Source organism: Triplophysa rosa, linkage group LG19 (assembly GCF_024868665.1).
Source record: "Triplophysa rosa linkage group LG19, Trosa_1v2, whole genome shotgun sequence".
Classification (NCBI taxonomy): domain Eukaryota; kingdom Metazoa; phylum Chordata; class Actinopteri; order Cypriniformes; family Nemacheilidae; genus Triplophysa; species Triplophysa rosa.
Genome location: NC_079908.1, coordinates 13,923,846 through 13,950,864, shown reverse-complemented (window position 1 = coordinate 13,950,864; position 27,019 = coordinate 13,923,846). Strand labels below are relative to the sequence as shown.

Below are 27,019 nucleotides of genomic sequence, written 5' to 3'. Positions count from 1 at the left end.
CAAGTTAGCGAACAGCAGAGCTAACAGTAAGACGAAACGAACCAAAACATCACCATGGCAGAGCCAGCCAAAAAAATCAAAGAGGGTTTTGTCGGAGGAAGCAAAGAAAAGAAAGCGAGAGAGTGATCGGACATGAGGCCGGTCACGAATCAATATCAGACGGGCTTACACTTGGTGGCGCGAGCAGCAAGAGGCAACAGGTTGCAAAACGGATGGAGACCTAGCGGTCCTGCTCCTGGATTTGTAAGTGTTATTTGTACCTTTTTTGTTACAGTCCTGTACTTTTGAACGTATTTGTTATTAGTCTGTGTTATTGGCGCATCACCGGTTCACACTAGCTGAGAGATAAATAGCAGGGCAATGTTGGCTTGCTCACCGGGAGACTGCATTTATTCATTTAATTATTTATTAGATATTATTTATTAGAATGATCTTGCTTGGTCTAAACACCATGCACTGTGCTGTGTTTTACCTCTCTGTGTTTTTCTTATTTTTCCTGTAAAGCTGCTTTGGAACAATGCACATTATGAAAAGCGCTATATAAATAAAATTGAATTGAAATGAAATAATATACAGTATGGTTGCCGGTGTCGATAGCTAGCATGTTGTCGTGTCTCGTCATAAATGTGTGTAGTAAATGAAGACTAAAAAAACACAATAAACGTGTTGTGGTAAAAAGTAGCAGATTCTTTAGTTCAGACCAGTAAACCGCGTAAATGTTGAACAGTTCAGTCGTTGAGTAGGCTAATGTTGTCGTTATATATACTGTATATACATTCTATGAGCTGTTTTCATAGCGTATCTGGGTCCGCCGTGTCCGTCGGCTCCCAGCGGGAAATCTTTGCAACAGTTTTTACGACACTGTAAACAGACAGTTCCGCTTATCAACCACGTGGGGCAACACTGAGCAGAAGTTGCTCGTTTTCGCTTTAAATTTCGGCACGACACCAAAACCCATGAACGTGCGCATGTGCAGTAACGTTTGTTTATGTTGTCACTTTAAAACCGTCTATATTCATAAATGTCGGTGGCTCTTTTGTTCACGGAGGAAAATGAAACAAGTTATTTAAACTTATTTACGTGTAAACATTGAGCGGTTGTTCGTTGTACATTGTCTAATGAACCAATAAAGTTTTTTAGACTTGTTTGGAAACACGACATTTGTTTTGCACTTTGGAGGAAAACTTTTTGGTTTTGCGTTGCTTTTGAAACGGCTTCTATGAAATTAATATTAGGTTATTCTACATGATAGTGCAATGGTACATCCCCGAAACCATTGAAAATTGTATTGGTTTTAACTTCTAAGTGAAAATACGATCGTTTCTATGGGTCTCTACTATGGCTCAAAAACGCGACATAAAGGAATTTTCAAGGGTAAACAGCTGATGGATAAACTGTTTTTGTAATTGAAATAATTAAATCATGTAAGCAACCACAGTAAACACCGCAGTACTTTTTTGTAAGCTACAGCTGTATTTGAATGCCATTGGCGTAGAGACTTGAGTAATACGTGAACGAGCAGAGAGGGGCGCTATTGATCTGCTGTGGTTCGCTGTAGAAAAACGCTTTTCTCTAGATTCGGAGCGCAGTTACACCTTACAAGAACAGATGATCTGGAGCCTGGCGCAGCTGTTTAAGTGTGACACGGACCAGATAAGAGCACTTCAGTGTCCCACAGACTGTGATGGAATATGACAATTCATAGAAGGACGTGTGGATTCACAAAGACATCGGAAACACGAAGCCAGGGTGAGTAAAGTTATCTGAATGATGCAGCCTCACATCAATGTCTTCAAGTGTCAAATGCGCAACAGGTTATTTTCAGCGCTAGAAAGTGCGGTTTACAGTATGCACACTTAAAAACACATGTTGTTTTATTATTAGTAAAACGTAAGAAAGCATTTTATGTGTTTTAATTGCTTGCTTTGTCTGAATTTACCACTTTACTGATATGTTACATTTCAAAATAGATCATTTTAAAAGTTATTAGGTTAAATTACAAAGGAACTAAATAAATTTTAAGCATTCAATTTGAGAAATATGTAACATTTACCTGTAGCTGTCAAACACAAATCTTAAAGGGATACTTCACCCAAAAATGAAAATTATGTCATCATTTACTCACATTCGATGTGATAAAGTATTTTTTCCTACTATGGGAGTCAATGGGGGTCAAGATCTGTTTGGTTACAGGCATTCTTCCAAATATTTTTCTCCGTGTTCATCAGAACAAAGAAATGTAAACAGATTTGGAACAACTCGAAGGTGAATAAATGATGACAGAATTTACATTTTGGATGAAGTATCAATTTAAAGTGATTGAACACGAGTTTGTGCATGTGAGTAGCACAACATCGATGGGTGAAAAAATGCGCAGTGACACTTGAAATCAATTGTTGTGTTGTTGAAAAGACAAACGAAGTATGTGATAGATCTGCTCTTACAATAACAGTCAATACTAGTAACATTGTGACAGTGTACCACCAGGGAAAGATTATTGCATTATTATAGATCCCTTATATTACTCGATCAGTTTTTTGAAACATCACTTAATGTGATTGCAATTGATAGGATTGCATTTTCACAACCCATTTTATACACTGTATACATTGTATACAGTCATAGTGTTGCATCACATCTCTGTGTCATATAGACCGCAATTATGTGATCAACATGTGTTTTCAGACCATCATTTGTGTAGTTCTCAAGCATGGGCATCATGTTTGTACGCTTGGTGAATATGTCACTGTCCTCACTTGTTATATGAGGCTGGTGGTTTATGTTTACTCGTCACCACAGATTGTGATTTATTCCTGTCACTTATTTTGTCTGCTGGCATGTCATTATAAAAAGTGGGGTTGTGTGGGAAGGTGTCAAAATTGGTTGTTGGAAGATTTTCCAGTGCAGCCTATTCTTTTCATTATGGCAATTATGTCATGTTAAGTTGTTTTGGTGGTGTACCATGAGAGAAACTGGTCCGAACCAAAACTTGGTTAAACTGAAAGTATATTTATGTGACAGTTACTTACAGGGACAAACTCTTCAGGTGAATAATTGTGATTTCTTAGATATTTAGAGATATGTCGTTGAGAATACGTCATGAAGTTACAGATTTGACAAACATGTCCAGATGCTTGTTTAGATGTTTAGCAGAGTTTTGCTGTTAACATCAATTAAATAAATGTTTGAATTTAATTTACTGTAAAATCTCCTTCCTTTTGTACAGTATAAGATACATTTTATTTAATTCAGCTAATATTTTTTGGTATTTGTTAACATTAGTTTAATGCATTAACTAGCTAGCATGAACAATGAACAATACTTTTACCTCATTTATTAATCTTAGTTTATATCAGTTTCAGCATTTACTCATTTTTTTAAATCAAAAGATATAACATTAACATAAGTTCACAAACATGAACAATTTTAACTAATGTTAACACACAACCTTATTGTTACCGATTTGTGGCGGAACCGGTTCACTACATTTTCTTTTTACTTTACTTTAGTCTAAACGTTTAACATTTAAAGTTAAATCTATCCATAACGGAACGAATTGACCGATAGTCACATTCTTTGTTAGGATTGCTCTGTATTCTTCAAACTCGGCCAGTTAACCATGTTTGAAATCCTTTTAGCTGAAGTGAAAAGCGAGGTCTCATCTTACAAGACAAGATTAGTAAAAGTTAGTGCCGCATCACATGGCATCAACTTTTTAAATGTGCTTTAGTTCAGCTTTCTCTCACGCTTCCCTTTAAAAACTGCCCTAAGAAAATTGTGTATATCAGCTGTCCTCTCAGTATAACTGTATTTGGTTCAGTGTATGTGATACAGGGCTGTTATAATCATGAGGCTCATTTGAAACACAAACGAAAGCAATAGAGGCAGGAACGAAGCATCCAAACTGTCTCTGTAATACACACTTAAGCCACCCAGCTGGGCAAACACATCACCCGCTTCAACTGTTTACCCTGTGAAAGCTCTCTCCACTTCTGCGTGAGTTATGGGTCCAGTGCCACAGGCACAGGGTGCGAATTGGCCACAGAGAGATGGTATTAACAGTGTGATGATGAAGTGCGTGCGCTTTGGGTTGTCGTTTTCATCATCAACTTGCCTACGTTATTTAAAAAAGTTGTATACGTATTAAAAATGATTAAAATGTATAAAAAATATTCAACAAAAAAGAAAATGTTGAAATACGAAATTATGAGAGGTTTTACCCATTCTCAACCACATTTTTTTCTTCTGTGAAACACAAAAGGAGAGATTTTGAATAATGAACTGGTTGCTCTTTATCATGCAGTTACAATAAATGGAGACAGAAGCTATAGTTCAGAATGGAAGCTTTTGTTCATTTGTTCATGAATCAGGCCATTATTCAAATTTCTTTTGGGTTGGAAAAACTAACCCTGTAACAGCTTGCAAGGGTTAGTGCTTAAGGTTAGGACAAATATGATCATGGGGTTATCATGCCTCATATTTCCATGTTTTATCCCAAAAGCATGCGCTTTGTAAAAAAACATGATTTGGTTTCTATTCAACATCAATGCTGAAAAAATATGATGAGTTTGAGAAATTGTATTTCCCCCACAGGAGAGGGACTGGAGTGTCTTGTGTGGGAAAAAAATCATCTGACCACTTCCAAACAGATGACCAGTGATGGCCACAGCATCAGACACGGCAGTCAAGTACAAACTTATGAAACACCTCACAAAATGACCAATTTAACTGTGTAGTTGAATAAAAATAGAGAAACAAATTCAAATGATGTGTCTTATTTGGTGTTTGATCTCTAGTTTAGTGGATGAAGTTGTGTCTAAACACATTTTCAACCCTTTGGAGAGGATCACACTATCTATCTTCCTGGTGACGGTCATCATAATGACTGCTCTTGGTAATATGCTTGTGATGGTGGCGATCTGTAAAGACAGACAGCTAAGGTAATAGCTTTCAAATAGATTTAAAGGGATAGTTCACCCCAAATTCGTATTTGTTATTGCATGTGCTGAAAAGCATTTCTCTGACCTTGGAAAACATTTTATAAGTAATATTGTGTTAAAATAATATTACGCAATATATTTCATTGTTAATATAGGAAGAAGAAGACCAACTACTTCATCGTATCGCTGGCGTTTGCAGATCTTCTGGTTGCTCTTGTTGTCATGCCCCTGGCGGCCATAGAGCTGATCACAGGTCAATGGAGTTATGGAGAGACGTTCTGCCTGGTCCGTACCTCGCTGGATGTGCTGCTAACCACTGCATCCATCCTGCACCTGTGCTGTATTGCGCTGGACCGGTGAGTGTTGAAGGAAGCTGTCAAATAGAAACTGGAGATGAAACGGCGCAATCTGGATATTTTGGATTTTGAGTGTACTTGATCCATCCCTCCTAAGATGTCTAAATTAACTGAGAAAATGATTAATGTTGTCTTGCAAGGACAAAGAACTGCTTAGGTTGCCATGGCGATACTAAATAAAGAGATTTTAAATTGGACCACGTTGTCTCCTATTTATTGGTTTGGAGGAGCAGTTGTCTTTGTCCTTTTTAATCATAAATTTTGTCCCTTAGAAATGATCTTTTTTATCTTTAAATACACTCATTTACTGTGTTATATTCACCGTGTCAAATATTATTCCACATTTTTCCAGAATTGCAGGATTTACAATACAGAGACTAAGGCCCAATCCCAATTCTACTCCTTACCCCTACACTTTCTCCTCCGTTTGACGCGTTCACGTGAAGGGGTAGGGGTGTCTCAATTCTCTTTTGGTTGGAGGGGTAGGGGTAAAGGGACAGGCCAGATAGAGAAAAAATAAAGAGAAATTTCCAACATGGCTGCTCACTCGAGCAAGCAGACCCATAAATGTAAGTAATTTTTGCCATTAATAAGGATTTTTATGGCAATTTTTCATTTTATGTATGTTACATTCAATCTTGTGTTTGTATTTACGGTGATGTTCTTTTAACGTTTGCAAAAAAAAATCGCTAAAGTTTGCTAGCGGACAGCACTGATTGCACGATATTAGAAAATATGTTTTTATGTCATATACCCGTGCATCGGCGCATGTCCTCTGACGTTACGTTAGGAGCTAGCAATGACGTATGATGACGTATAACAGTGTTGTAGTGGTGTCCCATTTCTTAGCGGAAAATTTGTAACCCTTTCCCTTGCCACTTTGTTTCAAGGGGCAAGGGGAAGGAGCGAGGGGTAGGCGAAGCGGTAGAAAATAGAATTGGGATTGGGCCTAAATCTTTCTTAACAGTCCAAGCACTGTAATCTTGCAACGCCAAATTACAATGTGTCACAATTCCCCCTGCCGTGCTTTATACTGATGTATCATTCCAGCTGTAATTTCATCTTTTGTCGGTTCCCAATTGTCATGTTTCTTTGATTATACAGATATTTGATGTGCACTCACAAGTAAAGTAAAACGTGTTAAATGTGTCGAAAAGAATCACATAGCCTAGTATATGTCTCCATGCTAACTCCAGGGACTTGTCGACGTGTCAGCTTATTATGTGTAATTTGTTGTGTTTTGTATGCAAATTCTCTCTCGCTCTCACATTAGGATGTACGGAGCTTCCTTTTGCTCGAAAGCGAGCAGCTGTGATTTATGCATCGCACCTGGTCCATATGGCAGTAACATGACTCATTCTTAGTCTTACTGTGTCTCTCAAAACCTCTCTATCGATCTCTCTCTCTAGCAGCAAATCTGTTTATCCCACGGTGTCACCAACTATCCATACGATTCCCATGACTCCTGATGTGTTTTCCTCTGCGGTCTCCAATGAGGACTTATTTTGTGGTGTTATGTTTCACAGCATTGTTTTTTCAGGGAAATGTTAACCGAAGCATTGGGGGAAATAAGAGTATGTAAGGATGCAGTGGTTACGCAAGATTGCCTGACTGCATGAGTCATTCAAGATTTTTTGCTTATCTTAATAACAGGTACTATGCCATTTGCTGCCAGCCTTTGGTGTACAATAACAAGATGACACCTGTGAGAGTATCAATGATGCTGGTCGGATGCTGGGTTATCCCATTTTTCATCTCTTTCCTACCCATCATGCAAAGCTGGAATACCATTGGAATCGAACAGCTTGTAAGTGAAGAGTTCTGCGTATTGGATTGATTCTTACTTTTTTATTTTGCATCACTGTTTAGGGCTACATTCATATATTAGGCTACACAAACTATAGTGCTTTGATAATACATACATTTGTAATTTCTTGTCTTAGACAACGGGGAAAGGGTTAATTGAACACGTTTTAACTTATTTAAACATCAGCATTAGCAAAAATATGATTTTATTAGATTTTACTTTCAAGAAAGAAATTAGTGAAATAGTGATAGTTGTGCTAAATGTTTGTCAGTGTGATTTATTTGGTCCAGGTATTTGTAAATTGTAATTTGTAAAAAAAATTCAAACCGTGATTAAGCGATTTCAAATGAATGGTTTTTGTTTATATAACATATGTGTGTGTGGCATGTATATTTAAATGTATATATAAACATACATGTGTATATATTTAAGAAATATATTTTTAAATTAAATATAATTTGATGTTTATGCATTATGTATGAACACATTAATAATAATAATTATTATTATTATAATTATTAAATAAATTATATTTAAATATAGATAGAAAACATGCAAAATAAGGAAAACTGTAACTGGTTGTTTGAGATAGCATATGTGACTACCACCCTATGTGACAACTAGCCCCGCCCTCTCCACGCATTAATTATAATATTTTTTGTTGTTGTTGCAATCCCCCAGATAAGAGAAAGAAACCCTTCCCGTAATAAAACTTCCTGCGTGTTCATCGTGAACCGACCCTACGCCCTGGTTTGTTCAGCCGTGGCTTTCTATGTACCTCTGGGACTGATGGTTCTTGCCTATCAGCGAATCTACGTTACTGCTATGGGGCACGCTCGGCGAATCGGCTCCCTGCACCGGGCCGGCTCGGCACCTTCGACCTATCCTAACCACGATCAACACGGGTCCAGACGCCTGAAGAATGAAACTAAAGCAGCCAAAACGCTGGCCGTTATCATGGGCTGCTTCTGTCTATGCTGGGCACCCTTTTTTGTCACCAACGTGGTGGACCCCTTCATCAATTACAGCGTGCCACCGCAGATCTGGACAGCTTGGCTCTGGCTGGGCTATATCAACTCAGGCTTGAACCCGTTCCTCTATGCTTTTCTGAACCGGGCTTTTCGAAGGGCCTTTCTTATGATACTGTGCTGTGGAGATGAGCGCTATGCCCGGCAGGGGGGCTTTAGTCCGAGCAGACAACACTCAGCGTCTGTCAACGGAACCTCCATTTCTCTCAGGTACAGTTAGTCCCTTCTCAATACACTGGGCTTTAAGATATGAATTCTGGGAGGAAAGAGATGAAAGATAACTTTGAATATGAGAACTGCATGTAAGCGTGTTGTTAAAGCTTCGTCAGAGAGATTTCAGGTTGGACAAGCTAAATCATTAATTCTTTTTTCTTTTGTTTTCTGTCAAAGGTCATGAAAGATAAAGGAACAGCATTTTGTTTGATGGTTTAATCATATATTTTGTTTTTGATGTTCGCTTAAAAGGTTTTGAAATGATAAAAGTGACTACATTAAGGTAGTCTACATTATCTATACATTATCAGAATCTTTACTAAACCCATACAGCAACATGCTAATTCCATACAGGCTTTATGAGGCACTTAAAAAAACATAATCGGCTGAAAGACGCTCTGCATCTTTGAAAGTGAAAAGCTCTTTAGCCACAAGAGCTGGTAGAATATTCAGCAGCAAGTGTTTCCACACATTCGGTTGTTTTTGCCCTCATGGTTTCGGAGTGTTTTAGCGGGCTCTCCCATTACAAAGGCAATTGCGGCCCCACTGGCTCTGCATAAGTGGCGCTGGGATGGATGACATCATTGCGGCTCTTGATCAAAACAGAAAGCACATGGTTGTGACTGTGGAATGTCCATCACCATTAAATTTTACGATCTGCATAAAACAACACAGGCATTTTATATACACCACTGTTTATTTACCCATACTTTATTTGTGCACTTCCATTATTTTTTTATGTTTTTCCACATCGAGAAATTGAATTGCTTTATGGATGTTTTGACCTTACTGATTTTTGTACTTTTAATGTCTCAGTGGTTTGACATCTCTCCAAACAAAATACTTGTGGTTTTATGCTCCAGTATAATAGGAGGATCTTTATGATTTGCTTTGAGACAGTAATTGTTTTTGGGAAACAACAGATTTTATTACTGTTAAATGGTTGCAGACAAAACATTATGTCTAGTTCGCATGCATTGCCCCCTTTTTCATTTCTAGAGAGAATTTCGCCAGAGCCGACTGTCTGTTGGCTGTTGCGCTTTAAGTGTTTATATTGCAAAGCTTATGCCCAGGGAGCGTAATTCTGGAAGCACAAAAACAAATAATACGATATTAGAAACACGCCGTCGCTTTTGTTTTTATAATCAGCCCGGGACACAAAGCAGATGGCTCTTTTTCCACACTCAGTGTAATTATAGAATTGATAATACAGCAGAAGCTTGTTGTATACATGTACTTAGACGCACCACGGGTATGAGTGATCTCTGAGGACACCTTTAAAAAGGGCTTCCTTAAAAAAAGGTTTGGATGTAATAATAGTCAGGAAAATAAAAATAAATGATATTATGAACACAACTAATTATATTATGAAATACACATATGATAATGTAGAAATCACAAAGATTTTGAAAACAAGAATTTAGGTGAATGGGTCAGACTGGTGGAACTAATTCCGTAGTGACTATTTTACACCTTTAGGTTTTGTAAGTAAGATGCCGTTCAGTAATGCTCCAAAGGTTTTTACATGTACGTTTTCATAAAAATAATAAAAATAAAAATGCAATCCAGTAGAATAAAATTACACTCTAACAAATGCCTGCATTGGGTCAAAAAGGGACGAACCCCACCATTGGGTTAAATTAACCTAGCAAATGGTTTATATTTGTTAGTGCAAAGGCTGATAGTACCACCCTTTTTAGAGCCAGTCCATGCTGTTTAGTGCTGTTTCCAAACCAGATGTCACCTGTCAGGGTGCAATTGAAACCATTTGATTTGCTGGCATCTTCCACTCTCACCTTTGACATGATCTTACGCAATACAACCTAGAGCTGTGCAAAAATATCGATACATGTAACTATCGCAATATTTTTTTTCGATAGTGTATCGATAGTGATACCTCTACTATCGATTTTTTTTTTAAATCATGTCATATACATACGGCCAAAAGTAAGTGGAAGCGAGCATGGGGAAAAATATAAGAACGCTTGGAGCTCTCAGAGCTGATGTGTGGGTGTGCTTTGGTTTTCAAAATAAGTCATGGAGTAATGAGTTATATCAAATAATGCTGTTTGTAGGCTTCGCAAGTCATGACACAAGTCACTTGGCTGCTGCAGTGCATTAGACAAAAAGTTTATTAAGAAAAGAAACAATGACATTTATTGTGCTTTCACGGATATGACACCAGCGCATTTGCAGAACGGATGAACCAGGGGTTTTATACTGCCCATGTTCAATGTTTTAACTATAATGCACCACAACAGCCAAGTGACTTGCGTGAGCCACCTTATTCCCCTGTGCTACCCACTTGAGGGGCGCAATCCAGTTTGAGAACCCAAACCTCAGATCTAAAGGTCCATGCATCGCACATCATGGCCACTCTGGGGAGGTAAGGGATGTTTTTACACTTATCCTTACAGAAAACCCCCGGTGGTGCACAGCATGTTGTATTTCTAGCTCTACTTTTTACATTTTCTATTTAAAGTATTGCAATATATCGCAAATGTGTATCGTATCGAAATACATAGCAATATATTGTATCGTGACCCATCTATCGTGATATGTATCGTATCGGAAGGCACTTGCCAATACACAGCCCTAATACAACCCACTGAGACAGGACCACTTGTATCGAATTTAAGCAACACTATGTAGTTTTTCGACCTTAAAATAATGTGGCAGAACAACTCTTAAACGGACGAATTCTACTGCTGCTGCTACCTGAGCAGCCTTAGCGGGCGATCACATAGAACAAGCGTTTCATGTTCGAAAACGCGAGAGCGCTGCTCTTTTGGTTGACTCTATGAGAAGAGCAGCACGCAGCGTTTTTTTTATGTTATGTTTTAAGTTGCTGTTAACTGTCATATTATCAGAAACTTAAAAAAGGTACAAGCAGAGGGCGCTTACTCGGTTAACCTGTGTCAGCCAACACAAGTTTCTCCTTCATCAAGCAACTGTAAAGTTCCGTCACCACATTGGAACGTCACTCTCCTTTCATTTAATTGGACAATGGTAAAAAAGGCGCATGACGTCAAGCGCTTTTCTGCTCAGAGTTGATTTTTTTTCAACTTCAGGCGCTGAGAGCGCTCCGACAAAAATGCAAGGCGCAAACAGCGCGCAAAACGCTCCCTGACAACTGAAAACAATTCAAAGAGGCGCATCTAACCGCAAAACCTGCGTTCTGTCTGATCGACCCCTCATCAGCTACAACCACACTCTGTAAGTTCTATGTTCTATGTACACATTACATGCAATCCCCACGCCTGTGGAAGAGTGCCACATAGTTTCCAAACAGCGTTTCTGTCACGGTCCCACCGTCTTGTTTATGAAATTCTAGTCGTGTGGTGGGATCGGGGCAGAGTTCTTGGGTTTTATGTGGGAAGACCATGAGATGTTTATGCCTCTCATGTGTTTTTCCAGTGTCTCGTCTCTGTTCCCGCCATCTCGTTTCCTCGTTATCCTTCCCTAGGTGTTTAATGTCTCACACCTGCCCCATGTCGTTATCCCTCGTTTGTCAATCCCTATATATACCCTCATGTTTCTTTGTCTTGTTGCTCGTGGATTGTACTACGTCTGTTCTGTGCCTCGTGTATGACGTTGTGTGCTCTGTGTTGTCAAGTCAAGTCAAGTCAAGTCATTCAAGTCAAGTCAAGTCAAGTCAAGTCTAAGTGAGTTATATCAGTTTGTTGTTTTTGTATTGTTCTTGTCGAGTGTGATCCTGTTTGTTCCCTGCCTTAGTTCAGTTATTCCCCATTGTGGGTGTTTTTGTTTCTGTTCCTTTGTTATTGTTAATTAAAGTATCTGTTAACCCTTCACTGCCTGCCTGCGCTTGGGTTCTTCTGCCAGTTCATGACAGAATGCACGAGCCCTCACAGAACCCAGCGGGCAGGAATATGGACGGCACGGCGTCGTCCTCGCGGGCCGCCCAAGCCCACTTGCTGCTGGGGTTCCGTCAGGGGAGTTACGGGAACCGGGAGTTCGCCGGGGCATTCTCGACGGTGGCGAGGGCGTCTGAGTTTGGCGAGGCAGAGTTGAAGGCGATCTTCAACTGCTGCCTCACTCAGCGCCTCGCCCCGTCGGAGAAGAGGCTGCTGGCTCCCCTTGGGTTCGCGGACATGGTGAGGTTCGTGGCCAACCGGGACGGTCCCGAGGGTGAGGTTCCACTCGGAGCCCTCGCCCCACGGTCGACTACTCCGGAGGGCCTCGTCCTGGCTGCCGCTGCCCGGGGGGACTCAGTACCCTTCGGCTGGAGCTCCACGGTCCCCGGTTCTCCTGGCGGCGCCTGTGGCGAGTGGGGGAGGTGTGACCCGGGGATGACGTCTGCGGTCTCCTCCGATGCGGAACTCCCTCCGGTCCCCACGGATTCGCCAAGATCGGCTATGGATCCGGTGGTGCGGAGAAGGAGGGAGAGGCGCAGCGGGCGGTCCAGGGCGTCCAGTCCGTGTCCAGTCCGTGTGTCCAGCTGTTTGTCCAGTCTGTTTGTCCAGTCTGTGTCCAGGCCGGTGATCCAGCCGGCGTCCAGTCCGGTGATCCAGCCGGCGTCCAGTCCGGTGATCCAGCCGGCGTCCAGTCCGGTGGTCCAGCCGGCGTCCAGTCCGGTGGTCCAGCCGGCGTCCAGTCCGGTGATCCAGCCGGCGTCCAGTCCGGTTTCCAGCCGGCGTCAAGCCATGTCCAGCCGGCCTTCCAGCCGGCGTCAAGCCCTGTCCAGCCGGTCCCTGGGAGACTCCCAGGGCCAAAGACTGTTCCCCCCGGGACTCCTCCTAAGTCCCCCAGGACTCAGCGCCCTCGAGCGCAGCCGGGGACTGGGACTGTTCCCCCCAACCCTTTTGGACTGCCCCTATGTACTCTTGTTTTGCCCCACCCCCCCTCCCATGTTTGTTGTTCTTGTTGTCCACCCAGTCCCTGTAGTCTTGTTGTCCTGTCTACCCCTTGTCTGTTCACCATGTTTGTCTGGTTTTTGTCTTTGGTCCAGTCTGCTGTCTGTGTCACCCCTTGGTGACACCTGGAGGTGTCATTAAAGGGGGGGCTTCTGTCACGGTCCCACCTCTTGTTTATGAAATTCTAGTCGTGTGGTGGGATCGGGGCAGAGTTCTTGGGTTTTATGTGGGAAGACCATGAGATGTTTATGCCTCTCATGTGTTTTTCCAGTGTCTCGTCTCTGTTCCCGCCATCTCGTTTCCTCGTTATCCTTCCCTAAGTGTTTAATGTCTCACACCTGCCCCATGTCGTTATCCCTCGTTTGTCAATCCCTATATATACCCTCATGTTTCTTTGTCTTGTTGCTCGTGGATTGTACTACGTCTGTTCTGTGCCTCGTGTATGACGTTGTGTGCTCTGTGTTGTCAAGTCAAGTCAAGTCAAGTCAAGTCTAAGTGAGTTATATCAGTTTGTTGTTTTTGTATTGTTCTTGTCGAGTGTGATCCTGTTTGTTCCCTGCCTTAGTTCAGTTATTCCCCATCGTGGGTGTTTTGTTTTGTTCCTTTGTTTTGTTTAATAAATTATCTGTTAACCCCTTCACTGCCTGCCTGCGCTTGGGTTCTTTCCTGCCATACCGTGACAGTTTCTGCATTCGCTGGTTCCATCAGCTTAGTAAACAAATTTACATGTATTGTGCTGCCCACGGGAAAGCTTATACAGCGACAGTATTTACAATACTAGTAACAGACAGTTGCACTTATCAACCACATGGGGGAACCTTGCGCAAAAGTTCTATAGTGTTGCTTTAAACTTAAAATAGCTTTAAATTATGATATGTCCAAGTATTTGTTTTTAGTAAGCACTCGTGGGTAAATTTAAAGGTGTACATCATTTATTTCATCTGCAGAAATTGTATTAAGAATTGAAAAATCATAATAATAGCTGAACATTATAGTTAAATGTCTGTTTCGGTTATTGATGTTTAAAAATATTAGTTAAAGTGTGCCTTTAAACGTCAATTAAATATGCCTTTTTTACTGTATATTTTGTGGAATTGGGGTGGGGGACATGGATGGAGAGACAAGCTTACACATTTTCAAAACTGCTTAGCCGAACATGTAAATGTAATATTCATGTTTTTAAAGGTCCAGTCAGTGAAATAGCAGCAAGGTTGCGAATTGCAACCAACCGCTCACTCCACCCCTCCCCCTCCCTTTTGAAACACCATGACGGCTGACAGAACATGGTGAATTACATGCAAGGGGACCCGCGGTGTATGTAGATAGAAATAGCTCATTCTAAGGTAATAAAAACATAACGCTTCATTATGTAAACTCTTTATTCACATCTGAAGACATAGCTATGTATATTATATTGCATTTCTGTCAATAGATCATCCCAAAAATTACACACTGAACCTTTAAGTTGCTGCATTAATTGATAGAATATGGTTTACACTAGATAGTGTGCATTTATGTTCTCACTATGCACTTCGAGGAGTGGCAGCTAAATATGATCTTTTTAAAAACGACATCAGAAAGCAGGTCGATTTTAATACGTCCTGGTATAAATAGCTAGTACATTTTGTCCAACCATTTGGAATTTAAGTAGGTTGTTACAACATGTTAGAAAGTTTGGTACGCGTTCAAATGTTTGAGTAGTTTGCTAGTTAATCCCTGTTTTCCCGAGGCAGTGTGCGTTAAGAGGATGTTTCTGAAAATATTCATTATGCCTTTGATTTCCAAAACTAACAGCATAATGATTTGTTACTTGTCCCCTGAAATTGATCTTATATCCTAATTAATGCAAAACATTCAAGCTCGCTTGACTGCTTAACCAAACCTCAATTACTCCTGTGTTTTTCTTATGAAATCAGCTTTCAAAAGCTACATAAGGATAAATATAAGGATTTACAGTGGCACGTAGGCACTTTGTGAGGAGCCGCTAGAAAATCAGTCCTTGTGCAACACGAGCAAATACGCGGCGAGAGGGGACGTGAGGTTTTTATATGAGAGCCACGACCTTGGTTGTCCGTATGAAGTATTTTAGCACTGAATTTTTCCCACTTTGTTCATTATCAGACTGATGAGTGGTGATGCAGAAAGGGTGTCAAAAACACAGCTCTCTCTGCTTCGGTTTCCATAGAGATTTCTCTAGTGGCCACCATCCAACAACCTTCAAACCTCCCACCTGAACTGTCAATCACAGCTTATTTCCTGTCACTTTTTTCCTAATGCTACTATTTTTTTTCTTGAACAGTTCTAATGCATGTCTGGAATGTGACATTGGGCTAACCTAAGAAACAGTCGGACAGCTTAACGTTAGAGCCATGTGGTTTACGTTTGCTCATGCGGAGGGCATTCTGGTTGAGCTTTCTAAATCCGATCAGTGTAGTCGGACTCACGTTTTGTTCGATGTGACTGACAAAAACTTCACCTTTGTACCTTTGGACCTCTCACTCATACAGAACCAGGTACAACTCTTGTCAGAAGACTGCGTATTCCAGGAATTAATAATGCAGGACTAGCTCTAAGAATCTTATTTAATTTTGCAGCTGGATGATTTTGTCAGACAGATGTTTATAGGTTTACGAGTTTGAAGGTGCAAACTGCGCTTTGAACTCATGAGACACAAAGTGAAGAAATACAGCAAAAAGTATTGGTTTTCAATTGAATAAGGACATTGATTCAGGAATGAAAACAGAAATCCTACTTTCTAGGACACATTTCTGCATCTCTCATTAATCGGATGAGATGAAGTTGGTGAAATTTGTTTTATGGCCCCATCTTAGATTATGGCCATTGTTGTTATTGCTGCCTATAAAAACGTCCTGTTAGAGTTTGCAATGGTTAATGGTTTTGAGAAAACTTTGGTTTTATAGCACTTTGCCATACCTTCGACGTGCTCCCTGACATAACTTTTTTCAACACAAAAAAGTATTCACTATGATTAAAGCCATTTTCTGAACTAACTGACACTGCAGTAAAGATATTAGAGTGCCTTAAATATTGATTCAGACATTCTAGGGTGTCAGCCATAATAACTCTGTAGTTTCTAACTCTGAAATGTCTCTTTAAAAATCCAGTGGCTGGTGGTATCTGTCTGCACTCAGTTTATTGCTTTGTTGAAAAATCTGTGAAACAAGCTGACATTGTAAAAAAAACGAGGCACGACACACTGGTCGTAATATGAACACATGTTATCTTGACTCTTTCTCTGTAGGATAAATTTGAGCATTTGACAGTTGTCCGCTATAATTCACTGCTAAAGATAATGTTTCCATGTTTGGTCAAAAATGGGGAAGTTTTAGTCTCGGCTGCACCAAATCCTTGAGTTCCTGGTCAATGTCAGGATGAGTTATGAAATGGTCATCAGACTAATGGACAGAGTTGTGCATGCATATCTATTTTTTATATTCTTCTCCCCACAGCTTTAGAACGGGCTTACAGAGAGACCATTGTGAATCACACTTATCACAATTTTTTTTGCTGTTTTTATTGGCCCATTACGGAATTGTCAGCATTAGAATTTATGTTAGAGAGTGCAATCATCAATTGTGACTAAAGTGATATGTATCGGCATAATAGTGTACTGTAACTACATTTCTCTACAGATAAAAGGTCTTACTCATATTTCATTTATTCTAATAAAGTGTGACTCAAGGATCACATGTTATGATTTCTGGATGATTAAAAATGTCTCCCATCAGTATTTTGCTCATGTTTTCATCAGGTTGAGAGTGCATGTTTTACTGCCAATGGCTAAGATTGTTCAGGGGACGAGAGGATGTGTACCACTGGTGCGTGTGAACATATGGGTCCAATGTAAAAGCGGTGCCAATTTGTCAGGGATGATTGTAAAGAAATGACTGGAATGGAGATTTGGCGGGGCTCAATTGCAGTGCTGGCCAACATATCAGCATACTATAGCCTTGTTAGCAATTCAGACTGACAGTTTTGAAAATATTTTTCCTTTTCTAAGTAAAATTTACAAGGAATTCTCAGGATGAACGTGGACAGATTGATTTAAGCGAGGAATCCATGTCCTTCTGAGGTTTGATAAATTACAGATGTTTGAGATGTTTCTCTGATCGTGCATTGATGTGGTTTTGATTTGGAGATCAAAATGAACTCAGGAAAGGTTTGTTTGGTCAGATATCTCTGCACACATTCTCTGGGCCCTTATTGTCGACCACCCACACTCCCTGGTTTTTCTTTAGCACGGCTATTTTAAATCTTGGAATATTTATTGTTATTATTATTATTATTATTAGCATTGTTGTCGTCGCCAAATATCAATTTAGGCAAACAAATTCATTTACGTCACAATTATTTCATTTAAATAATATAAAACCAGTCCAATTACTGAATATTCTGCATTAAGAAGTGCTGTTAAAAACAGAGGATAATGTTAAATGTGATATTTATATATCAGGTACAGATATAGATGACTGAGATGAAAAATGAACATTTTTCAATATGTGTTTCACAAAAGAAAGAAAAAATCACGGTTTGGAATGACATGAGGGTGGTGACATAAATCATGACAGAATTTATAGTTTGTGTCTTTTTAAATACAGTACATACTGTATTTTTGTTTGGTAGATTCAACTAGATTTTAAATGATTTTCTAGCATTTTTATTTACTTACTATCTTCTCCCTTTTCTCATCATTTCTACCATCCTGTTTTTCTTCGGGTTTGTTGAAAGATTTTTGAACATTGACGATTCCAGCTTCATGAATAGTATAAGATACTGAATCAGTATCTTCAAATTAAGACTTAGACAAACAACAAAAGGTTTTTAAAGCCCAGAGCATGCCTGGGCTGGGAATGGGACTCTGTTTTGGCATATGGGGAGTATTATTGGATATTAGATGTAAAATGTAGCTCATAAAAGGGGGAACGCGACTGAGCTGGATTACTGATTTTATCAGTCTGACTCTTTTTATAGAACAGTTCATGAGAACGGCTTGAAAAAGATTTCTAGACATGCCTGTTGACCCAGAAGGTTTCCTTGGTTCTATTGGGATCTTAATGGTAAGCACTTTGATGGTTTGGCATTTTTCAGTGTGAAAGACATGAAGTCATGAAATATTTTATTACTATGTTTTTTATTTAATATGACTGTTTAAAAGGCATTCTGGTCATGAATACTTGATACTGACTTTCTCAAAACAAATGTATCTCTGAGGGTGTTTTGCTGCAGGTTCTTTTTTTATAAAAAAGCTTGATGTCTTCTTGATTCGATCAGAATAATTTGATCAGATTTCACTTTCCCATTCAAGGTTAATCGCGTTTTGTTTTGGACAGCAGAAGCACATTCATTTGCTAATTCTATTCTAGACTAATAAATCAAAACTTCTTTACAAAGCAAACGTATTAGCAAAAATAACACTTTCCCACAAAGGAGTTTTCCTCTCTTATTCGACTGGTTTGTTGCGTTGTGCAACTTTGTATCAAAACCATGTGAACATGCAGTGTTGTGTTGAAATAATACATTAAAAATATATATTTGTGCAATAAAGAGATCGCGAGGCCAGATTTTAAGAAGGAAGGAAAGACAATTGGAGAGCTGAGAAAGTGATGAGGAACTTAGTGAGTTTGTGGCTTGTATGACAGTCAGGCTGAGAATTCCTCAGTCCTGGCCGACCCTCAGCCAAGAAGGTTCAAGTCAAACTCCCATGAGTCCATCACTCTACAGTATTATCCCCCAGCATATTGAACCCGTTATTCATTTCTGCTTTTTCGCCACTCCAAACAGCTGTTGTTGTGCTATACCATGTTTCATAAATTATGTTCATAGAATTTGCATGACGCTGTTGATTTTTTTCATTCAAGACTGGTCATAACTTCTTTAAACCAGATACATAAAACGGTAGATTGGGCTAAATATGAAAAGTAAGACTGATTAGATCGCTAGTCTGTACTAGTGGTTAAGACATAGTCTTAATTTAGCAGCTACGTTTATGCAACTGGGCCCTGGTCTCACCTAATAAAAGTAAAGATAGGAATAGACCAAACACAATATGAACTTTTCAACCTTTCTCATAGTTCTTATCAAGCCTTAATGTATACATTTATGTTTAAAATGAAGAAGATAAAAGTGGAGAGCTGAAGTCATTGTAACAATAAACCTGCAGATTGTGTTTCTGATGATTTTGGAAGGGCTTCATTTGGACTCTTTGGACATTTTTCTGTTTCTGTTTTCTATTTTGAGATTTACATAACATTAATATACTGTGATTCATTCGTTCTTAAAGCAATATTGTTGTTAGGATAAAATACACCAAAAAATAATAGGTCAAATTAGTTTGTAAAGACACTCACTTTTTATCTGTTCTTAGATTTTAAGAAAATTATATTTTAGGTCTCCAAAAGCAACACACTATTAACGGTTTTAATTATAATGAGCTATTCTTTCCAAAAACGCCACGAGGGTGTGTAAATTATTTTTTTAACGTATGGTGGGGAGAATGTTATGTTGCCCCTGACAGGATTTTGAAATGCATTTTATTAAAATAAATCAAAATATTTGCACATGGTTGTTATTTGCACATCATTCTGTTGTACCAAATGAGCGTTTTGTGCTATTTTTTCCAAGACAGCTGAAAATACGATTAACCTTTCTGTTTTTTCCCTTCAGATTGTCATTTCTTCCAAATCGAAGGTACAGTGACAATTCCAACCGAATTCTCGCAAGCGAGCTGGAATCGCAGGACTCTGTTGGAATTTTATAGTCTGGTCCTCATTCTGACAGGTGCCATCACAACATACAAACATCAGCGCTCAGAGGAAATATATCTTGAACCAGAGGCTTCATTCTGGTTTCCCTTTTAATATGTGTTTTCCATGATAATTGTTACCTCATTTGTAAGTGGCCTTGGATAAAAGCGTCTGCTAAATGACTGTATGTAACTGTAAATAACAGTGTTACAAAGATTGACCATATAAGGTCCGGCTCTGTTGAGATGATATTAGCATGCAGGTATTTTAACCGAACTATCTAAAATCAGTATGACTGTGGGAAGAGAAATACATCCAGGAGGGTTGAAGACATAGTAGAAGTCAGCAAACCGAACAGAGGCGCCAACAAAGACTGTACTTAAAACAAATTCAGTCCCTGCTGGACATTTTTTACACTTAATGGAGTTGTCAGCTGAACTGTTTTCATTTATAAAGCTATTCTTGTCGTACTGCATTCAGAGAAACACTTCTGCTTCACCTGTGCATTCTGACAAACACATCCTGCTCACATTCAAGCGTGTTGGTTATATATCTTCACTCTTTCATGTATTTATGTTTGGGCTTCTGTACAAAGAAGCTGTGCCTTGTCACCATGTGACATTTTTATTTTTATTATATCGCTGTGTAATCGAACTGAAGTTAATGGACAGTCTATCTTACGGATGGATCTAGAAAAACAGAAAATCAGATTTCCTACAAAACACTCTTTCATCTGTTCAGCACTTCAATAAGAATTCTGTGGCATCTCATCCATTACATAAAAGCCCCTGTTTGATGGATATGCCATTGTTATTCCCATTGTTCTCCAGACAGTTTGATTGAGGTTCCTAGGAGACAGCCGAATGGTGAACCATTTTAATTGCATAATTCTGAATATGGTCTTGAGAGCATTAGTGTGATCAGACCATTACATTGTTTTGCCAATTATGTCGAGGCGATGCCGAAGCATCAAGTGCCAATCAAAATTCATACGCAACTTTTAGAGATCCATGTTACCATCCATTTGCAAAACAAATGTGAAGATATGGGTTTATACCAATTCAAAATTCTGAAGGCTGATATTTCATCAAGAGGCTACGCAACATATAGTTTATGATCTGCTATCAACAATCAACTTTAGTTCAGCAATACACATCATCTGGCATTTGCGCATAACTTCCCCATAGTGTTTAAAGCAAATATTTTTGCAATGAAACGGTTCTTAAGCTGTGAAATCTCATCATGATCAAAAAAGGTTTGATCATGCAGAATGACATTTAAAAGCTGCAGCAGCAGAAGAGTGTTCGACAAGTGGTCATTATGAGTGTCCTTGTATGAAAAGCTGTGTGAAGATTTTTATTTGTGTCCCATGGAACAAAAAGAACATACTGTATACATGTATATAACTTATACCATGTGTGAAAATGATGGAAAAGATCAAGGTGTAAAAATGTATCCAGCTTTATTAAGAAATGTGTAAAAAAATAATTGGAAATGTATAAAGAAGCTTTTTATTAAAAGTGCTGTATGTACAAAGAAATGCAAAGAATGGACCTTTTATAATATATACATAATGCAGATACACAAGTAAATGACAAACCAATCTAAAATAAACAAAACATCTAGCAAAGACCTTGAGGAAACATGCATTTGAAAAATAATTGCACTGCTCAGTGCTAATACGTAGAAAAGAGAAACACCTGAGAGAAGGTTAACACATATGCTGCAGTGTGAACCCTGACATGATTATTTTTGACCTAAGCTTCGTTAAAAAAGTGAAATAAATACATAAAAGCCAAACAGTTGTCAGATCAGAGCATGTCTCTGACAGTAGAATTGAGAAAAGCATCAAAGCTGGCCTTCCTGGAGAGCTCGCTCTATAATTGAAGAAAGAGAAAGTAACAGTGTTTAACTTATTAAGAATAAACAACAGAGTGCATCAATAAGAATGTTTTAAAATGTTTATAATCTTGTCTTTCATGTGAATTAGCGGTCACAAATGAACATCCGTTTAAGCACTGATGCTCCATTTGAGTTAATATGTATTCAGTGCTAAGTGACTGGGCTTACGGTAAAGTCGGTGTAGCTCATTGGCACAGGCTTCTTGTCGCTGTTGAACTCCTGCAGGGGTGTACGTGGCCCAGCGCTGCTCTCAGCAGTCTTGTTCCTCTGTTGGAAGAAAAGAAAGGTTTAGAAGACATTAACCAGCTGATTTATAAAAATGAAAAGACCAAAAATCAATACTACCAATTTAAGACCACTGATGATTCGCCAATGTCACGTTCAATCTGGGTGTAGAGCCACAGATTGATCAAATATCAAATAAAGCATGATTCGGATTCAATCCCAGTATTGGCTTAAAGCAAACCGAAAACTGATTATCATAAAGCAACTTGCAGATAAATTTCAATTTTGTTCATGTTTATTGTAGATCAGAGGTTTGGTCAGTTTTTTTAGGCGTGTGATTTCAGCAACTTTATAATGCATTTGTCATCAATAAACCACTACATTACACCAATAAAGTTCAGGGCATGAGACCATCTCTATTACAAACCTCTTCTAAGATTTTTCATCCTATGCAACAGTGTCATCTAGTGGTAGGTAAAGGAACTTCTTACAAAACACGTGTATTGATCTGTTTTAGTCCTGACAGCTCCAACCAAAACAAATTGTGGTTGTTCCGGGTCAGGGTTTTTACCTTGGTAGAGAGTGGAGGCCTCCCTGGCACACACAGAAATGTGGATGAACTGCTGGTGCTGCTGGTACTACTGCCAGCGCTGGCTGTGGCTGAGCGAGGGGCCAGCTGACTGGGTGTCTGACAGATGACAGGTAAATATACAATTAAAAAGGGTTTTTGGATTTGTTCATAGCTTGTTTTAAATACAATGTCCTCAGTACCTTTTTAACTTTTTTGGGGGTGGGAGTGGAGGCGGCGCACATCATTCCTAGAGGTCTTTTCGTTGGAGTTTTGAACTGCGAGGTTTCTGCTTTCTTTGTCATCTGCAAGAGGTCAATCATCACTGTTAACTCCAGTTTAATGCAAGGATGTACACCTCAACAGGGATGGGTATTGTTAAGATTTTATCGATACCGACATTGATACTGCTTATCGATACCGGTACTTATCAATACTGTTATCGATACTACGCTCTATAATTTGATGCAAAAATCAAGATGTTAAACATTTTAAGTTTCTTTATTACAGCTGAGCTTTAGAACGGCAGTTTACAAATACTTATGAGCAAACAGAAAATGCCACATAACAAAACGTGTGTTCCTTAGCATACCACTTACGGCACTTAGCATGTGCATAGGGGCACATCATAATGTAATTCAACATTTACTTTACATCACTGTGGTTATTTGGCTGGTAGACCGTATTTCTTTTTTCCTTTCTGGTTTTAGGTCTACATAAATTTAAGTACTATTAGTATAATAAAGTAATATTTTTTTAATTATATGTACTATTTTTTTATAATTTTACTAGCACATTTACTTCAATTTACTAAAGTAAGTAAATATACTCCGTGGCCGAATTATTAAAAACAATGTTAACTTGTTCTCAAATACAGGACTTTTATTTTGACGGGTTTCCGCAAAGGGTTGTTTGACGGAAGCTTCCTCGTTGTGAAACGCGGAAGCTTAACGCTCAACAAGCGCAACCATGCCACTCTTTCACTCATAAACACGCAGATTACAAATACATCGCGGAAATCATATGGCCCTAGATATCACACATACGTCGAGCAAACTTCAGCCATTCGGACATCATTCAGGGAGGGAAAATGACCGGCAGCAGCCTCTAATTCGCCGTTTAACACCCGAATACACAGAGATAAAACAACGCAAGTATCGATAACAGTATCGTTTGTCATGAAGCTTATCGATACTCTGGTATGGACCCAATTATGTACCGGTCCAAAAAAGTACCGGTTCTCGGTACCCATCCCTACACCTCAAATGTACTGTAAGTCACTTTATTTAAAAACAAAACCCCTTTGCCGAAAACAAACATCTATGAAGTCAAATTCACCCGTTCGTTCTTCTCCTTGTCTTTCTGTTGGCGGTGCTCTTCCCATTGGCCAGAGATGAAATCCATGACTCTTTGCCCATACACTAGGAAGGGTGTGCTCTTATTGTTTTCCCAGTCTTCTACTTGTCCTCTCAACTCCTCCTCCAGCTGTACGTGTACACATAGGCACGATTAATACTAGACAATCCGATAAATTAATTGTGGATGAGTAAATAATTGCAGCATTTAAGTTTTGGGTGAACTCAAAGACCTTTGGAAGCAGCTTCTGCACTTTGGCTCTGTCTTTACTCTCTCTAAGCAAAGATCCTCCTCTGTTGCTAAATCGAGCTGGATCTGCAGCCTTCCTCTAGCAACACAAACAAAGACAATTACACATGTGTTTGCTAAATGCTAAAATATACATCACGCATGTTTAAGTGTAATCTTTTGGGTCAGAGATGCCTGTGAGAAGAACCTCAAATTCTTGAAAAAAAGCCCAGTTCCTCTTCCATTTCTCCAGGTCCTCCAGTATTGGCTGTGCTGTCTCATAGACAGCCTTCATTCTCAGCAGCTCTTCATCGTGAACAGCCAGCAGCTCCTCTGTGGTTTCTGCTGTTATATAGATCATTACACAATGCAGTTAACGTTTAACAATAAAACACTGAGGATTTTCCTCCAAATATTATGTTACACCAATTCATTATGATAATCATATAATAATGATTTATATTTTTGAGTTGTCAGGACGGATTGGGATGTCATTTGTAATGTCACATGCATATTTCAACCACTAGAGGGCATAATGTATTTCTTTGAATACATGAAAGCCGCTTTGGATAAGTGTCTGCCTAATGCATACATATTATGTACAGATTTTCCTTTAAATGAACTGAATTGTTGAACATGTACATTATAATAAATGTTAATCGTTCTAAAAGTAAATGCAACGTACCATCACAAAAGTGAATGTCGAACGGCTCTCTCTGTTCTGGGCCAAACATGCATTTGTCCCACAGAACCACAAGCTCCTGTCGGACCTTATCGATCACCACCTCCAGCTGAGCCATCTGCATTTCCTCAAGATGCTCCACTATTCCACGCCACTGCAAAAGGAAATACACTCCATTAAGAAAGAACATTAAGATCTGTGAGGGTTCCGATCCTCTGATGGGATATCCTGTGGGTTAGCCGTAAATGGCTCTCTCACCCGTCTGATATCATCGGAGAGAGTGCTCATCGCAGCCTCTCGGAATGCCTCGCCTTCCGGCTCTGGACAACTCAGGCGATTCCACAGGCTCGTAGCTCGCTCCTTGAGTTTGTCTTTTGCTGAAATCAAGGATTCCTTTTTCATTTCAAGCTGCGGGGAATAAATATTTATTAAATACTGGGTGCATAAGGCACAATTTTTGAACAAATATGCTTTTGCTATTAAATAGATAAGCATTTAAAGTGTAACACCTGGCTAAGCAGCAGCTTGAGGGCTTTGATGTTGTCATGCGTGAGCAGGAAGATATCAGCATCGGGACAGATAGAATCTTTTTCCAGGCTGCTCTCAGGTTCATGCCCCATCTCATCCATCAGACACTTGATGTCCTCTCTGAGGCCAGAGAACACCTTCACCCTGCCCTCCTACAAACAAAGACAGCCAAGGTCACATATGACAAGCATCCAGGAAAAACACTCGTGAGTGATCAGTGGTTCGAGGTGACACTTACCTTCTCCTTGTTGAGTTTCTCGACGTGCTCCTGGAGTTCCTGGAGCTGGCTGCGAGAGGGCACACTTCCTGTTGGGATGTAGTAGGGTGTGGCACACAGAGTAACGCACAACTTCTCGTCCCGCTTACTCAGATCATTCAGCTCTCTCATGCGGTCATCCTTCTCTTTCTGAAGAGACTCGACATGACAGCGCAGATTCTTTTCCAACTGCAGAACTGTAAGGCCTTCCTCCAGCTATGAAAGATCGCAGTATAACATATCTAAGGAAATGGCTCTTCCGTTGTTGGTAAATACATTTTACAGAATTAAGACAGTCAAGAAGTGAGGGGTTTACGTGTGACAGTTCTTTGCAACACCTACTTTGTATGGTTCCAAAGCCAGCTCTAAACACAATGTATCTAGCTGTTTCTGAGATGTAAAGATATCAGTTTTGATGCGATGCCTTAAAGCCTCTTCTTCCATGATCATAGAATGCAACAGACCCTGGGAGAGAATAGGTCATTGCAGACTTATTTTTTTAAGCCTGATGAAGAAGATGGTAGTGTGCGATCTAAACAAAGGCAACTTACATCTATATGCTTTTTCACAGTTTGCATTCGCTCCACCCTCTGATCTTCCATGATGCCAATGCTGTCCCATATGTCCACAAGCTTGGCCATTGCAAGATTGATCTCAGTAACAAGAGAGGATGCCAGAGCCTCACTGATCAGACAAACACAAGACATATGAGATTCACCAGATGCTGAGAAACCGTATGACATCTTACAGGCTGTCTGTTTACAGCAATTTATCATCCAAATCATGTCAATCAACATTTTTGGTATGATTTCTTGTACATATGGCGTATAAACAAAATAAATAGAAAGACAAGACTTTGACAATTTCGAGGTAAAAAGGATGTTTAAAACGATTTGAGCTTGAATAAATTTCACCGTATTAAAACGTTCAATATATAGTGCATTTGTTTTGCTTGCGGTTAAACGTTTTAGAAAATGTTTCATAACTTATGAGATTCAAAGGTGTTGCAAATTCAGAGGCTAAAACGCGAATTCTGAAACAAACGTTTAAACGCACATATGAAACACCGTAATGTTGTCTAGGTAGGCAGCGCACTATCGAAGACACAATCAAAATATGTTATGTTGTTTCGCCAGTACATTAAGCACACATGCTCTATAATTACTTCTTACGCTTACCTTCGCCGGCAAGACATCTCTGTACTATATTAACACGCCAATCCGTCGAAAAACTCAATAATATCTTAAGTATAAATTGAATGACACTCCCCTCGCTCTTCCGACGAGCGGTAA

At 39.4% G+C, this 27,019-nt stretch overlaps 2 protein-coding genes across 4 annotated transcripts; one reads left to right on the top strand and one right to left on the bottom strand.

Moving 5' to 3' along the window:
• Positions 1–40: 40 nt before the first annotated feature.
• si:dkey-247m21.3 (5-hydroxytryptamine receptor 4) lies at positions 41–21,306 on the top strand. 2 transcript variants are annotated; one of them, XM_057361169.1, is made up of 8 exons: positions 41–243; positions 1,577–1,749; positions 4,594–4,688; positions 4,797–4,940; positions 5,096–5,296; positions 6,950–7,103; positions 7,785–8,341; positions 19,903–21,306. In XM_057361169.1, the coding sequence occupies exons 3-8, from the start codon at positions 4,660–4,662 to the stop codon at positions 19,994–19,996; spliced, it is 1,179 nt and encodes a 392-aa protein (XP_057217152.1). In that variant the 5' UTR covers positions 41–243; positions 1,577–1,749; positions 4,594–4,659; the 3' UTR covers positions 19,997–21,306. The 2 variants fall into 2 exon arrangements, with proteins under 2 accessions (XP_057217152.1, XP_057217153.1); XM_057361170.1 differs by lacking the exon at positions 41–243 and having other exon boundaries at positions 1,571–1,749.
• Positions 21,307–21,460: 154 nt separating this feature from the next.
• Positions 21,461–27,011, bottom strand: zgc:86764 (uncharacterized protein LOC797431 homolog). 2 transcript variants are annotated; one of them, XM_057361168.1, is made up of 14 exons: positions 26,906–27,011; positions 26,279–26,411; positions 26,070–26,192; positions 25,710–25,943; positions 25,453–25,623; positions 25,202–25,351; positions 24,947–25,097; positions 24,470–24,603; positions 24,266–24,361; positions 24,016–24,162; positions 22,881–22,982; positions 22,681–22,797; positions 22,053–22,151; positions 21,461–21,859 (listed from the first exon to the last, which is right to left on the bottom strand). In XM_057361168.1, exons 1-14 carry the CDS (start codon positions 26,920–26,922, stop codon positions 21,794–21,796), a joined length of 1,740 nt encoding a protein of 579 aa, XP_057217151.1. In that variant the 5' UTR covers positions 26,923–27,011; the 3' UTR covers positions 21,461–21,793. The 2 variants fall into 2 exon arrangements, with proteins under 2 accessions (XP_057217151.1, XP_057217149.1); XM_057361166.1 differs by having other exon boundaries at positions 21,464–21,859; positions 24,470–24,606.
• Between the last annotated feature and the right edge of the window lie 8 nt (positions 27,012–27,019).